The sequence below is a fragment of the Rhinatrema bivittatum genome, chromosome 5, assembly GCF_901001135.1.
Source record: "Rhinatrema bivittatum chromosome 5, aRhiBiv1.1, whole genome shotgun sequence".
Classification (NCBI taxonomy): domain Eukaryota; kingdom Metazoa; phylum Chordata; class Amphibia; order Gymnophiona; family Rhinatrematidae; genus Rhinatrema; species Rhinatrema bivittatum.
Genome location: NC_042619.1, coordinates 214,083,059 through 214,096,042, shown reverse-complemented (window position 1 = coordinate 214,096,042; position 12,984 = coordinate 214,083,059). Strand labels below are relative to the sequence as shown.

The following is a 12,984-nucleotide window of genomic DNA, read 5'->3' as shown; positions in this document are numbered from 1 at the left end:
TCTGTGGTGAGAGTGTGCCAGATATTGACAAAGTGGCTGAGACGGCCGCCTACTGGTAGATGTGGCTGTGGTAGGAGTGGACATTTGCTCTCTAGTGGGCAGTCAAAATCCCGAAGGAGGACCAGGCTGTGAAGGAGGCTGCATCTTCTGAGGCCTAGGCTGGCGAGGTTGAGACTTCTGATATGGTCTGGACTGGTAAGACCGAGTCTGAGGAGGGTAGTATCTGCATGCCTTGACGGTGGTTCGTCTAGCCTCCCTTCTGAAAGGGCTTTTAGAAGAGGTGGAGAACTCCATGTGCCCAGCGAGAGTTGCCGCAACATCTCATTATGATCTTTAAGTTGAGCTACCGACTCCTGAATTTTCTTGCCAAAGAGGTTATTGCCTGTATAGGGGAGGTCAGACAGCCTAAGAACATAAGAACATAAGAAATTGCCATGCTGGGTCAGACCAAGGGTCCATCAAGCCCAGCATCCCGTTTCCAACAGAGGCCAAACCAGGCCACAAGAACCTGGCAATTATCCAAACACTAAGAAGATCCCATGCTACTGATGCAATTAATAGCAGTTGCTATTCCCTAAGTAAACTTGATTAATAGCCGTTAATGGACTTCTCCTCCAAGAACTTATCCAAACCTTTTTTGAACCTAGCTACATTAACTGCACTAACCACATCCTCTGGCAACAAATTCCAGAGCTTTATTGTGCATTGAGTGAAAATTTTTTTTCTCCGATTAGTCTTAAATGTGCTACTTGCTAACTTCATGGAATGCCCCCTAGTCCTTCTATTATTCGAAAGTGTAAATAACCGAGTCACATCTACTCGTTCAAGACCTCTCATGATCTTAAAGACCTCTATCATATTCCCCCTCAGCCGTCTCTTCTCCAAGCTGAACAGCCCTAACCTCTTTAGTCTTTCCTCATAGGGGAGCTGTTCCATCCCCTTTATCATTTTGGTTGCCCTTCTCTGTACCTTCTCCATTGCAACTATATCTTTTTTGAGATGTGGCAACCAGAATTGTACACAGTATTCAAGATGTGGTCTCACCATGGAGCGATATAGAGGCATTATGACATTTTCCGTTTTATTAACCATTCCCTTCCTAATAATTCCTAACATTCTGTTTGCTTTTTTGACTGCTGAGCGGATGATTTTAAAGTATTATCCACTATGATGCCTAGATCATTTTCCTGGGTGGTAGCTCCTAATATAGAACCTAACATCGTGTAACTACAGCAAGGGTTATTTTTCCCTATATGCAACACCTTGCACTTGTCCACATTAAATTTCATCTGCCATTTGGATGCCCAATCTTCCTGTCTGTAATGTATCACAGTCTGCTTGTGATTTAACTACTCTGAATAATTTTGTATCATCCGCAAATTTGATAACCTCACTCATCGTATTCCTTTCCAGATCATATATATATATATATATATATATATATATATATATATATATATATATATATATATATATATATTGAAAAGCACCGGTCCAAGTACAGATCCCTGAGGCACTCCACTGTTTACCCTTTTCCACTGAGAAAATTGACCATTTAATCCTACTCTCTGTTTCCTGTCTTTTAACCAGTTTGTAATCCACAAAAGGACATCACTTCCTATCCCATGACTTTTTAGTTTTCGTAGAAGCCTCTCATGAGGGACTTTGTCAAACGCCTTCTGAAAATCCAAATACACTACATCTACCGGTTCACCTTTATTCACATGTTTATTAACCCCTTCAAAAAAAATGAAGCAGATTTGTTAGGCAAGACTTCCCTTGGGTAAATCCGTGTTGTCTGTGTTCCATTAAATCATGTCTTTCTTTATGCTCTATGATTTTGATCTTGAGAATAGTTTCCACTATTTTTCCCGGCACTGAAGTTAGGCTCACTGGTCTATAGTTACCCGGATCGCCCCTGGAGCCTTTTTTAAATATTGGGGTTACATTGGCCACGCTCCAGTCTTCAGGTACTATGGATGATTTTAATGATAGGTTGCAAATTTTAACTAATAGATCAGAAATTTCATTTTGAGTTCCTTCAGTACCTTAGGATGCATACCATCCGGTCCAGGTGATTTGCTACTCTTTAGTTTGTCAATCTGGCCTACTACATCTTCCAGGTTCACAGTGATTTCGTTCAGTTCGTCTGACTCATCACCCCTGAAAACCATCTCCGGAACTGGTATCTCCCCAACATCCTCATTAGTAAACACAGAAGCAAAGAATTAATTTAATTTTTCTGCAATGGCCTTATCTTCCCTAAGATAATAAGGACATTATCTTAGATAAGATAATGGCCTTATCTTCCCTAACAGATAAAATAAAAATATTTTAACTATTTTAACTATTTATTCTACTTTGCGTTGTTTTGACCTCATTGTCATGCATTCTCTGTTAACTTTTCTCTGCCTCTATTACTCCAGTTTTCTCCCCACCCTGCTCCAGTTTGCCCCACCCTGTTCAATGTATTTTCTAACTATTAGTTTGATGTAGACCGATATGATGTTCATATGAATACCGGTATAAAAAAGCTGTTAAATAAATAAGAGCCCCTTTAACCCCTCGGTTATCTAATGGTCCAACCGACTCCCTCACAGGTTTCTTGCTTTGGATATATTTAAAAAAGATTTTATTATGAGTTTTTGCCTCTATGGCCAACTTCATTTCAAATTCTCTCTTCGCCTGTCTTGTCAATGTTTTACACTTAACTTGACAATGCTTATGTTTTATCCTATTTTCTTCAGATGGTTCCTTCTTCCAATTTTTGAAGGATTTTTTTTTGGCTAAAATAGCCTCTTTCACCTCACCTTTTATGTTTAAGCAATTTTTATTGGAATTTCAAAATATTACAAACAGAACAAATCACAATGAGGCAAGAGTGACACTTATTCTCACCTCAAAACAATACCACCAAGAAAGACATAACCCATCCCCAGCTCCCCACCCATCCAAACCTACCCCCCCCCCCTCCCCGAGCAGTGAGTAAGGACTGTAGTCAGTTAAGCAAGCCATGGCCAGGCTATACATATCACAGAGAGAGAAGGACAAGGCAATCAATTAGCTCGAGTTAATCATTTCACCTCACCTTTTAACCATGACGGTAATCGTTTTGCCTTCCTTCCATCTTTCTTAATGCGTGGAATACCTATGGACTGCGCCTCTAGGATTGTATGGATTGTATTTTTAAACAATGTCCAAGCCTGTTGAACACTTTTAACCTTTGCAGCTGCACCTTTCAGTTTTTTTCTATTTTCCTCATTTTATCAAAGTTTCCCTTTTGAAAATGTAGTGTTAGAGCTGCAGATTTACTTATTGCCCCCCTTCCAGTTATTAGTTTAAAATTGATCATGTTATGATTACTGTTGCCAAGTGGCCCCCCACCGTTACCTCTCTCACCAAATCCTGCGTTCCACTAAGAATTAAATCCTTCTCTTGAACCTCTGGACGCAGATCTGAAGATTTCAGCCAGGCCCACCTCCTAGCACTTATTCCAGCTGCTGACACCTTGGAGGCTGTGTCAAAGATGTCATAAGCAGAGCGTACCTCATGCTTACCAGCATCTAGACCTTTTTTAAGAATGGTATTGAGCTGGTCCTGGAACTGGTCAGGAAGGGAATCAGAAAGATCCTGGAGCTGCTTAAATAGGTTCCTGTTATATAGCGAGATGTGGCGTTGGTAAGCTGCAATCCTGGAAATTAGCATGGCTCCATGGAAGACTCTACGACCAAAAGCGTCGAGGAATTTCTGCTCCCTCCCAGGAGGCACTAATGAATGAGGTCGAGGCCTTCTGGCCTTCTTCTGGGCGGACTCGACCACCACTGAATGGTGGGACAGCTGAATTTTCTGGAAGCCAGGTGCTGACTGGACCAAATAAGTAGCATCAGTCTTACGGTTAACCAGTGGGACTGTCCCTGGATGCTCCCAGTTGCGTTAAAAGGTCAAGGAAGACCTCATGGACCGGTATGGAATCACCTCTTTAGGTGCATCGACAAACTGAAGGACTTCTAACATTTTGTGCCTGGAGTCTTCTTCAGTCTGGAGAATGAATGGTATAGTCTCTGCCATCTCTTTGATGAAATTTATGAAAGAGAGGTCCTCTGGTGGAGACCTCCCTCCTCTCTTCTGGAGGCAAAGACTTGGATGGGATATCACCGGTGTTTTGGGAATATGAAGAATCGTCAGACCAAGGCTGATAGGGTTGATCTCCAGTGCCCAACGGTTCCCCCAGATGGTAAAAAGGGTCCTCCTCCGGCCGGAGGAGGTTGGAGCACCAAAGGCATCGGTGATGGCACCGGCAGCATCAGTATTGGCATCGGAGGAGGTCAATGCAGCATCGGCGGCAGGAGGGGCACCGAAGGGCTCGGTGGATGCCTCGGTGGCAAAACTCCAGAAGGGCCCGGAATCGGGTCTGGCATCTGTATGCCCTCTTCCTCAGAGGAGAGATGGATGGGCGTCTATGGACCAGGAGGAATCTGTGTTTTCATCGGTGCCGAAGGCAGAGCACCGATGAGGGTGTCCAGCCTGTCAAGTAGCGGTGCGAGCATCGCTGGCATCAGATCTGGTGTCAGAATCGGACCTGGCATTGGTTCCGATGGAACTGGACGTCCATGGAAAGCCTGCACCACCACCTCTTGAACCATCCGGTTCAATTCCTCATGGAACGCTGGCGTTAAGACCAGGTCTGGAGTAGGAGGCTGGAAGGGTGCTGCCGGAATGTCCACCGGTATAGGTGGAGTCTCAGCCACTGCTCCCACCGAGGGTGGGGAACGCCTCGGTGTACCTGGCATGGAGGAGGTTTGGGGCTCCTTGGCACAGGCCTTCTTCCTCGGTGGCTCAATCAAATTGAAAGTCGATGCCACCGGTGCACCTGGATCGAATGGCAAGGTCTTCCAATGTTGATGCAGATGTTTTTCCCGATACTCGGCCTTACTCGTGTCCGGCGCTGAAGTAGAAGTCTGCGATGTGGATTGGGAGTCATCGGTATCCCACCGAAGACTAGACTTGGCTGACTACGGCATCGAAGACTTAGCAGCTTTAACTGAAGAAAGCTTTTGGAATGAAGCAATAAAGCCATCTTTTCCAAACGAACCAGTCGCTGTTTGAGGGTCATTTGGGCACAGTTGGTACATGTATTCACATCGTGGGTAGGGTCCAGACAAAGCACACAAACCTGGTGAGGGTCAGTGATGGACATCATCCTAGGACAGTCCGGGCACCTTCGAAAACCCATCACCATTGTTGCCGCCGAAAATTTAGGCTGCGGCGCAGTTGATGACCTCTGGGCCTAAACTTGGAATCGTCGGTAACCGACCGAAAATTTAGTAAAACTTACCGAACGGTCGCGGGTATCGATGGGGTACAAGGGGGACCCCAGCCGGGGTGAAAAGTTTTGCAAATTTTGAAATTATTTCCTGAAGAAAAATTTCTGTCAGGAATACGTGAGAGCGCTCCTCACGCCACGTGGCAAAAGCTGCGTGGAAAAAAAAGAGACTGAAGGGGGACCCCTGCTGGATGCAGGGTTGGTGGCATGCTGGGCATGCTCAGTGGTGCCAGTCAAGGTTCTAGAAACTTTGACAAAAGTGTTCCGTGATTGGGCTCCATCCTGATGTCACCCATATGTGAGGACTACCATCCTGCTTGTCCTGTGAGAAAGCAAATGTTGCTTACCTGTAACAGGTGTTCTCACAAGACAAGCAGGATGGTAGTCCTCACATATGGGTGAGTACCGAGCTGAGGATGTCCGAGTATGCACAAATGTACTCAGGCATGCAAGGCACTAGGCCTGGGATGAAATTTGGCCGAAGGCATACTGAACCCCACCGGGCAGGCGGAAGGGTGTTGGTACGTCACGTTGGAAATAGGTTGCGCAAGACAGACTGGCCGAAGATGGAATCTTGTCTTCCGGCTTTGTCCAAGCAATAGTGGGCTGTAAAAGTATGGAGAGAACTCCAGGTGGCAGTCCTGCAAATGTCAGGAAGCGGCACTGATCGTAGGTGTGTTACTGAAGTCGCCATGGCCCTCACAGTGTGCGCTTTAAAACGGTCTTGAAGTGGAATGCCCTATGCAGTCCACCAACCAGGAAGAGAGAGTGTTTACCCACAGGCTGCCCCAATTTGATAGGATGGAAAGAAACAATTGAGTGCTTTTCCTGTGGGCAGCTGTATGGTCTAGGTAGAACACTAGAGCCCGTTTGCAGTCAAGAGTATGCAGAGCCTGCTCTCCTGGATTGGAATGGGGCCTGGGAAAAAAGATAGGTAGTATGATGGATTGATTGAAATTAAACTCCGGAAACTACCTTAGGTAACAATTTAGGGTGAGTGCAGAGTACTGCCTGGTCCTGCAGAAGTTTAGTGTAAGGCGGGTAGGTAAATAGAGCCTGTAATTCACTAACTCTGCGAGCGGAAGTGATTGCCAAAAGGAAAATCACTTTCCATGTGAGATATCTAAGTTCACAGGATTGGAGAGGCTCGAATGGTGGTTTCATGAGCCGACCCAAAACTAGGTTGAGGTCCCAAGAAGGGGCCGGAGGACGCAGAGGAGGCTTGAGGTGAAGCAAGCCCTTCAAAAAACGTGTAACAAGGGGTTGTACTGATATGGGAACATCCCCGACACCTTTATGGAAGGCGGCTACCGCACTGACATGGAGGAAGTTTTTAGACCTGACTGACAAGTGCCAGAGATAGTCCAGAAACTTTGTGTTTGGACAGGTAAAAGGGTCAAGGGACTGAGAAGAGCACCATGACGTAAACCTGGTCCATTTGTAAGAATACGATTTTCTCGTGGAAGGCTTCCGTGAAGCAATCAGGACACAAGAAACTGGTTCAGAAACGTTAAGTGGCTGAAGGATTAACCTTTCAGCATCCATGCCGTCAGGGACAAGGCTTGAAGATTGGGGTGGCGGAGGCACCCGTCGTTTTGAGTGAATAGAAGCGGGTCCTTTCCCAAGGGAATATGCCTGCGAATGGAGAGATCCTGAAGTATTGGAAACCACACTTGGCGCGGCAAGTGGGGTGCTATCAGGATCATGGTTCCCTTGTCCTGACGTAACTTCATGAGAGACTTTGAGAGAAGTGGAAGTGGAGGGAATGCATATAGGAGACTGGTTGACCATAATAGGGAGAACGCGTCTCTTGGCTGATAGTGTTGGCTGCGAGTGAGAGAGCAGAAGTTGTCTACTTTGCGATTTTGAGGTGACGCAAAGAGGTCTATTTGAGGATAACTCCATTGGTGGAAGATCGAGTTCGCTACTGAGGGGTTGAGAGACCAATCGTGCGGTTGAAAGATGCGACTGAGCTTGTCTGCCAACACATTGTCCACTCCCGACAAGTAGGTGGCCCTGAGGTACATCGAGTGAGAGAGGGCCTCTGTCCATATCTGTGCAGCTTCCTGACACAGAAGGTAGGAGCCCATCCCTCCCTGTTTGTTGATGTACCACATGGCCACCTGGCTGTCCGTCTGGATCAGGATGACTTGATTGGAGAGGCGATCCTGAAATACCCTGAGAGCATATCTGATTGCTCACAGCTCCAGGAAATTTATTTGGTGTTTGGCTTCCTCTGGAGACCAAGATCCTTGTGTCTACAGATCAGCCACGTGGGCTCCCCATCCGAGGTTGGAAGCATCGGTGGTGAGAGTTATTTGAGGGCTTCGAGCCAGGAAGGGCAAGCCTTGGAGGAGAATGATTTCATTTCTCCACCAGGCGAGAGTCTGACGGAGTGAATCTGTTACGTGGACAATGGTCGACAGGGGCTGAATGGATTGAGTCCATTGTGACCTTAGAGTCCACTGCATGACTCATGGCCAAGAGGGCCATTGGGGTGACTGAACTGAGGATGCCATGTGTCCTAGGAGGATGAGAAAGTGGAGTGCAGTCGTGGAGTGCTGAGACTGCAGCTGGTGTGCAAGAAACACGAGAGTGAGAGCTCGCTGTCGAGGCAGAAAAGCCTTTGCCTGCAAGTTGTCCAAGTCTGCCCCAATGAACAATAAGGTTTGAGATGGGACTAAGTAGGATTTGTCGTAGTTGACGAGAAATCAGAGTGAAATTAGAGTGTGTAAAGTAAGATGCAGGGACGACAGAGCAGCTTGCTGAGTGGGAGCCCTGATTAACCAATCGTCTAGATAGGGGTAGATGTGAGCACCTTGAGTCCTGAGGAAGGCTGCAACTACAACGAGGCAATTTGTGAAGACTCGTGGTGCAGACGCGAGGCCGAATGGAAGCACTCGGGACTGATAGTGCTTGGGGCCTACTAGAAACCTCAGGTATTTGCGATGAGATGGAATTATCACAATATGAGTGTATGTGTTCTGGAAGTCTAGAGAGCAGAGCCAGTCTCCTCTTTGTATAAGAGGAAGAAGAGAGCCCAAGGTTATCATTTTGAACTTCTCTCGATGGAGGTACTTGTTGAGGGCATGTAGATCCAGAATTGGACGAATGCCTCCCGATTTTTTGGGGATTAGAAAGTACCGGTAATAGAACCCTAGGCCGTGCTGAGAGTAGAGCACTGGTTCTATTGCCTTGGACTGGAGGAGGAGGGAGACCTCCTGTTCCAGAAGGATGGAGTGATCGGATGTTCTCCATATCGGTAGAGGTGGGGAGTCCGGTGGAATGGAGAGAAAGTTCAGATGATAACCTTGAGCAATTATCGTTAGGATTCACTGGTCTGAGGTGATTGAGTGCCACTTGTTGAAATGGCACAAACGACCTCCCACTGGTATGTGGGGCAATGGAAGCTGGCTGCTGCTCTCTATGCAGGAGTCAAAAACTGGAAGCAGGGCCTGGCTGAAGAGCCGCTTGTGGTTTTTGTTTGAGTCTGACGAGACTGGGCTTTTTGAAACTGTCTCGTAGAACGGGTTCTAGTTGGTGGTGGGTAGGACTTCTTTGGGTGGAAGAATGACTTCTTAGAGTCCTTCCAGAAGGGCTGTTTTGAAGAGTACTCAGAAGGCATCAGAGAGAGCTGTCTTAGAGTCTCATGATGGTCCTTGAGTTCCGCCACTGTTCATTGAATCTGCTCGCCAAACAGATTATCTCCTACACAAGGCCGGTCGGATAATCTGTCTTGTACGTCAGGGCGAAGGTCGGAAGACTTGAGCCAGGCCCATCGTCTTGCCGAGATAGCAGCTGCAGATACCCTGGTAGCAGTGTCAAAGAGATCGTAAGATGATCTGATCTCATGCTTCCCTGCCTCAAAACCCTTGTTTACTAGGGTTTGGAGTTGCTCAAATTGCTGAGGTAGGGAGTCTGTTAAGTCTTGAATCTGCTTAAATAAGACCCTATTATATTGGGTCATATAGAGCTGATAAGAGGCAATTTTGGAGATGAGCATTGATCCCTGGAAGACACGGCGACCAATGGCATCTAGAAATTTCTGTTCCTTGCCTGGGGCAAAGGAAGTGTGAGGTTTTGACCTCCTTGCTCTTTTCTGGGCAGATTAGACAATCAGAGATTGGTGATCCAATTGAGGTTTGCGAAAGCCTGGAGCTGACTGAACGAGATAGGTGGTGTCAGCTTTCCTGTGGACTAGAGCCACAGAGCTAGGATGTTCTCAGTTCTTTTTGAGGAGATCCAGAAAAACCTGGTGGATAGGGATGGAGGTTATTTCCTTGGGAGCATCCAGGAATTGTAACAGCTCCATCAATTGATGCCTGTCATCTTGTTCAGTCTGCAATTGGAAGGGAACCAATTCAGACATCTCCTTCACAAAATTTATAAAGGAAAGGTCCTCTGGAGAAGAACGCTTTCTGCTTTCAGTAGGTGAAGGTGGTGAAGGCAAATCATCGGTGTCTGGTGAAGAATCATCAGTCCAGGTGTCGTAGGGATCAGCACCTGCTGCTCTAGGGACTAGAGGAGGACGGGGCGGTGGGATCCCTGAAGGTCCTGGCCGAGGCTCCGAAGGACTGAAGGAATAACTGGAGGCACCGATGAAGGCATCAAAGGCACAGGCGCAAGCATCGAGGGCATCGATGGATGGCTCGGTGGTGCTGATGGACGCGTCGGCACCGATGGGTGGATCAGTTGCACCAGATGAATCGGCATCGGCAGAACTCCCGATGGAGGGATGTGGAACGGTGTTTCTCCTCCCGATGACAAAGCAAGCGGGAAAGGCACTGGAACCATCGGTGACCCAGGAATCATCGGTGGAAAGGCGGCCATGAGTGCTTCCATCCTCGAGAGCAGCGGTGCCAACGCTGCTGGAATCGGGTCGGTTACGCAATCGGTACCGGAGTCGGAGGAACCTGGAGTCGATGCATTGCCTTATCGATGGTCTCCTGAACCACCCGGTCCAGTTTTTCCTCGGAGACCTGGAGCAAGCAGCCCCGGCTCCGGAAAAGAAGAAGGAGGCAGAGGCATAGCCAGAAGGACCACCGTTAAAGGCAGAGTTGCGGCTCTCGATACCCTGTCGGGTGAGGGTTGCCTCAGTGACCCGGTTGCCGAAACGGTTGGTGCCTTTTCTGGACGGGGTTTCTTCGATGGCGGCCCGGAAGATGGCAAGGTCGATGATTTCGCTCCCTCGATGGTCTGAGACTTTCGATGCCGGTGGCAATGTTTATCTCTACGATCCCCTCGATCCTGAGGGGGAGTAGAGGGTGTCAAAGGCCGAGAAGTCGTCGATGCCAGACGGTCACCGGCCAGAGTTAGATGCTGGCGCGAAGTTGACTGTGCCAGCTCTGACGACGTTGATGCAATGGATGGCGTCTGGGTTTGAGCATGGAAGAGAAGTTTTTTACCAGTTTCCCGTCGATTACCGTCAAGTTTGGCCCTCGCGGCCTACTGGCCGTCGACCGTACCGCGGCTCAATTTTTTCATGGCCATGGCGTCGGGATTCCGCCGGTGCCCGCACTGTAATCGCACCATGTCCATCACAGACCCTTACAAAGTCTGTGTAATGTCTTGGATGTGAGCACGGTGTCCTAACCAGCACCAAATGTGCCCTCATGACACCAAAAGGTGTCATGAGGGCACATTTGGTGCCCTCATGACACCAAAAGGTGTCATATTTATTCACCTTAGCTTTTGGAGATGAGCCAGCCTAGTCTCAACTTGGTTTTCTCTCAGTTTTTCTTTTTCCCTCTTCTGGGTTGTTATGTAAAGTATACAGAAATTTTGTAGTTATGTCATTAGTGGATTGTGTTATTATTATGTGCATTTGCTGTAATCCGCTGAGAAAGGAGGATCAGCATAATCAAAGTTTTGGAAATAAATAAATAAAATAGAGGAAAGTGGAAGAAGCTGCAATTGCCTCTGTAATTTGGGCTGAAACAGCACAGTAGATGGAAAGTGTATAGGTGCAAATTTAAAGTAAATAAAGACCAATGTAAAGCAGCACAGCATCTTGCTGAAGGAACATCACTCTAGGGACCTAACTCATACTTATTGATAAGAGAGGAGTAAGAGGGACCAAGAGATAACACAGCCTATCTGGTATTTTCTCAGTTCCACCAAAACTTATTTCAACAGCTCTTTTTGGTTACACTGGGTTACTTTTGGTTAAAACATACCTTGTAAAGTTTTTAATGCATGCTCCCCTCACCTCTCTCACCCTAGCCCTTCCACCCACACTGCTTTCCTACAATTAATTCCAAATGCAATGGAAAGAATTTATTTTACTTTTCCATAAATCTGTCCCTACTTCCTCCCTAAGTCCTTTCGTGGCTTCCCATCTGATCCTACCCATCCCTACTTATCAGCTATCATCTCTCATTAAAGTCCTTCTACTACCGACACTAAAGCACAGCCCTTTCCCCCTTCTCCTATGCTGCTCCTCTTTCTGCCTAGTCTCTTACTGCTCCCTACCTCTGGAACTCACATCGTCTGCTAACATGTCAGGCACCTTTTCTCTCCCCCCACTTTCGAGTCTGGTCTGAAGATGCTCGTTCTTTACAGACATTCCACTAGCCTTCATAAAACTCACCTCCGTTACCCATTGTAGTCACATGATTTACATTAATAATTCATTATACCCTGCAATTAACAAGTATTTACATTTACACACAGCATCAGGTTATAAAAATACATTGGTGGTGATACTTTTTACATTTTGCTGTACAGACAGTTATTTGATATATAAATTCTACCGATAAACATTATACCAAAAATGAAGCCATGACAATCAAACATTTTGGAAATTTCAAATATATGTAAAAATGAGAACAAGTCTGTTAAAGGAAAAATTGACAAGCCATTGTAAAATACATGCTGATGCTTTTGTACTTTAATCTATTTTCTGAATATCAAACCTCCATAGAAGAATTCAGATTTTTTATTTATTGGCTGACGAAATCGGAGCAGCTCCAAGGGAAGAGAAAGGTATCTTAAGGCCAATGCAAGCTGCTTCCAGGGATACTGAAAAGAGATAGGGGTTATGCGCTATTGTTTTCTTATGCTTTGTTAAACTTATGTTTTATTGACTTTGTAAATTAGTTGTAACCTGCTGAGACTGGTAGATCAGCGAGCTATAAATTAAATAAGTAAGAGAGACTTACATCTAATAATGTGTGAAGATGCTGATCCTGGAATACACTGTGAAGAAAATCGAGGTCTTTTTCACTGCAGTCTGTAAGTGCATGAATTTCCTCCAGGCTGTCCAGTACCTGTGAGACTGCTCCTATGGACAAAAGGAGCAAAAAAAAAAAAAAAAAAAAAAAAGGTGAAGAAAGCAAGGAATTCTGGTAGAATGACCTTTGGAACAGCAATTCCTCTATTCATTGTGATTAATAGAACAAGAATTTTAGAATTGTTCTTAAAGGCATAATGATCTATAACCTCTGGCTGATTTCTCAAATCCCTACAGCTTCAATGTCATATCCGATGAAGTACCTACATAGCTGCTTTACCTTTCGTTGATATTTCAGTGAGTTGCTGTCATTACTACACTTCCAGGCTCTGTAAAAACCCCAGCACACGCACTTAAAATGGAAACACTCAGGGTTGCCAAAGATAAATGTACTTAAGTAACCCAAGTACAGACATTGGCAAGGCTGGAA

At 46.1% G+C, this 12,984-nt stretch overlaps 1 protein-coding gene across 8 annotated transcripts in view; it reads right to left on the bottom strand.

Moving 5' to 3' along the window:
- The window catches only part of CASK (calcium/calmodulin dependent serine protein kinase), a 1,033,919-nt gene that overhangs the window by 300,981 nt on the left and 719,954 nt on the right, over positions 1-12,984 (bottom strand). For all 8 annotated transcript variants that reach the window (XM_029603127.1, XM_029603128.1, XM_029603131.1 and 5 more), the window contains one exon: positions 12,484-12,605. In XM_029603127.1, coding sequence (XP_029458987.1) covers positions 12,484-12,605 — 122 coding nt within the window. The remainder of the gene's footprint in view (positions 1-12,483; positions 12,606-12,984) is intronic.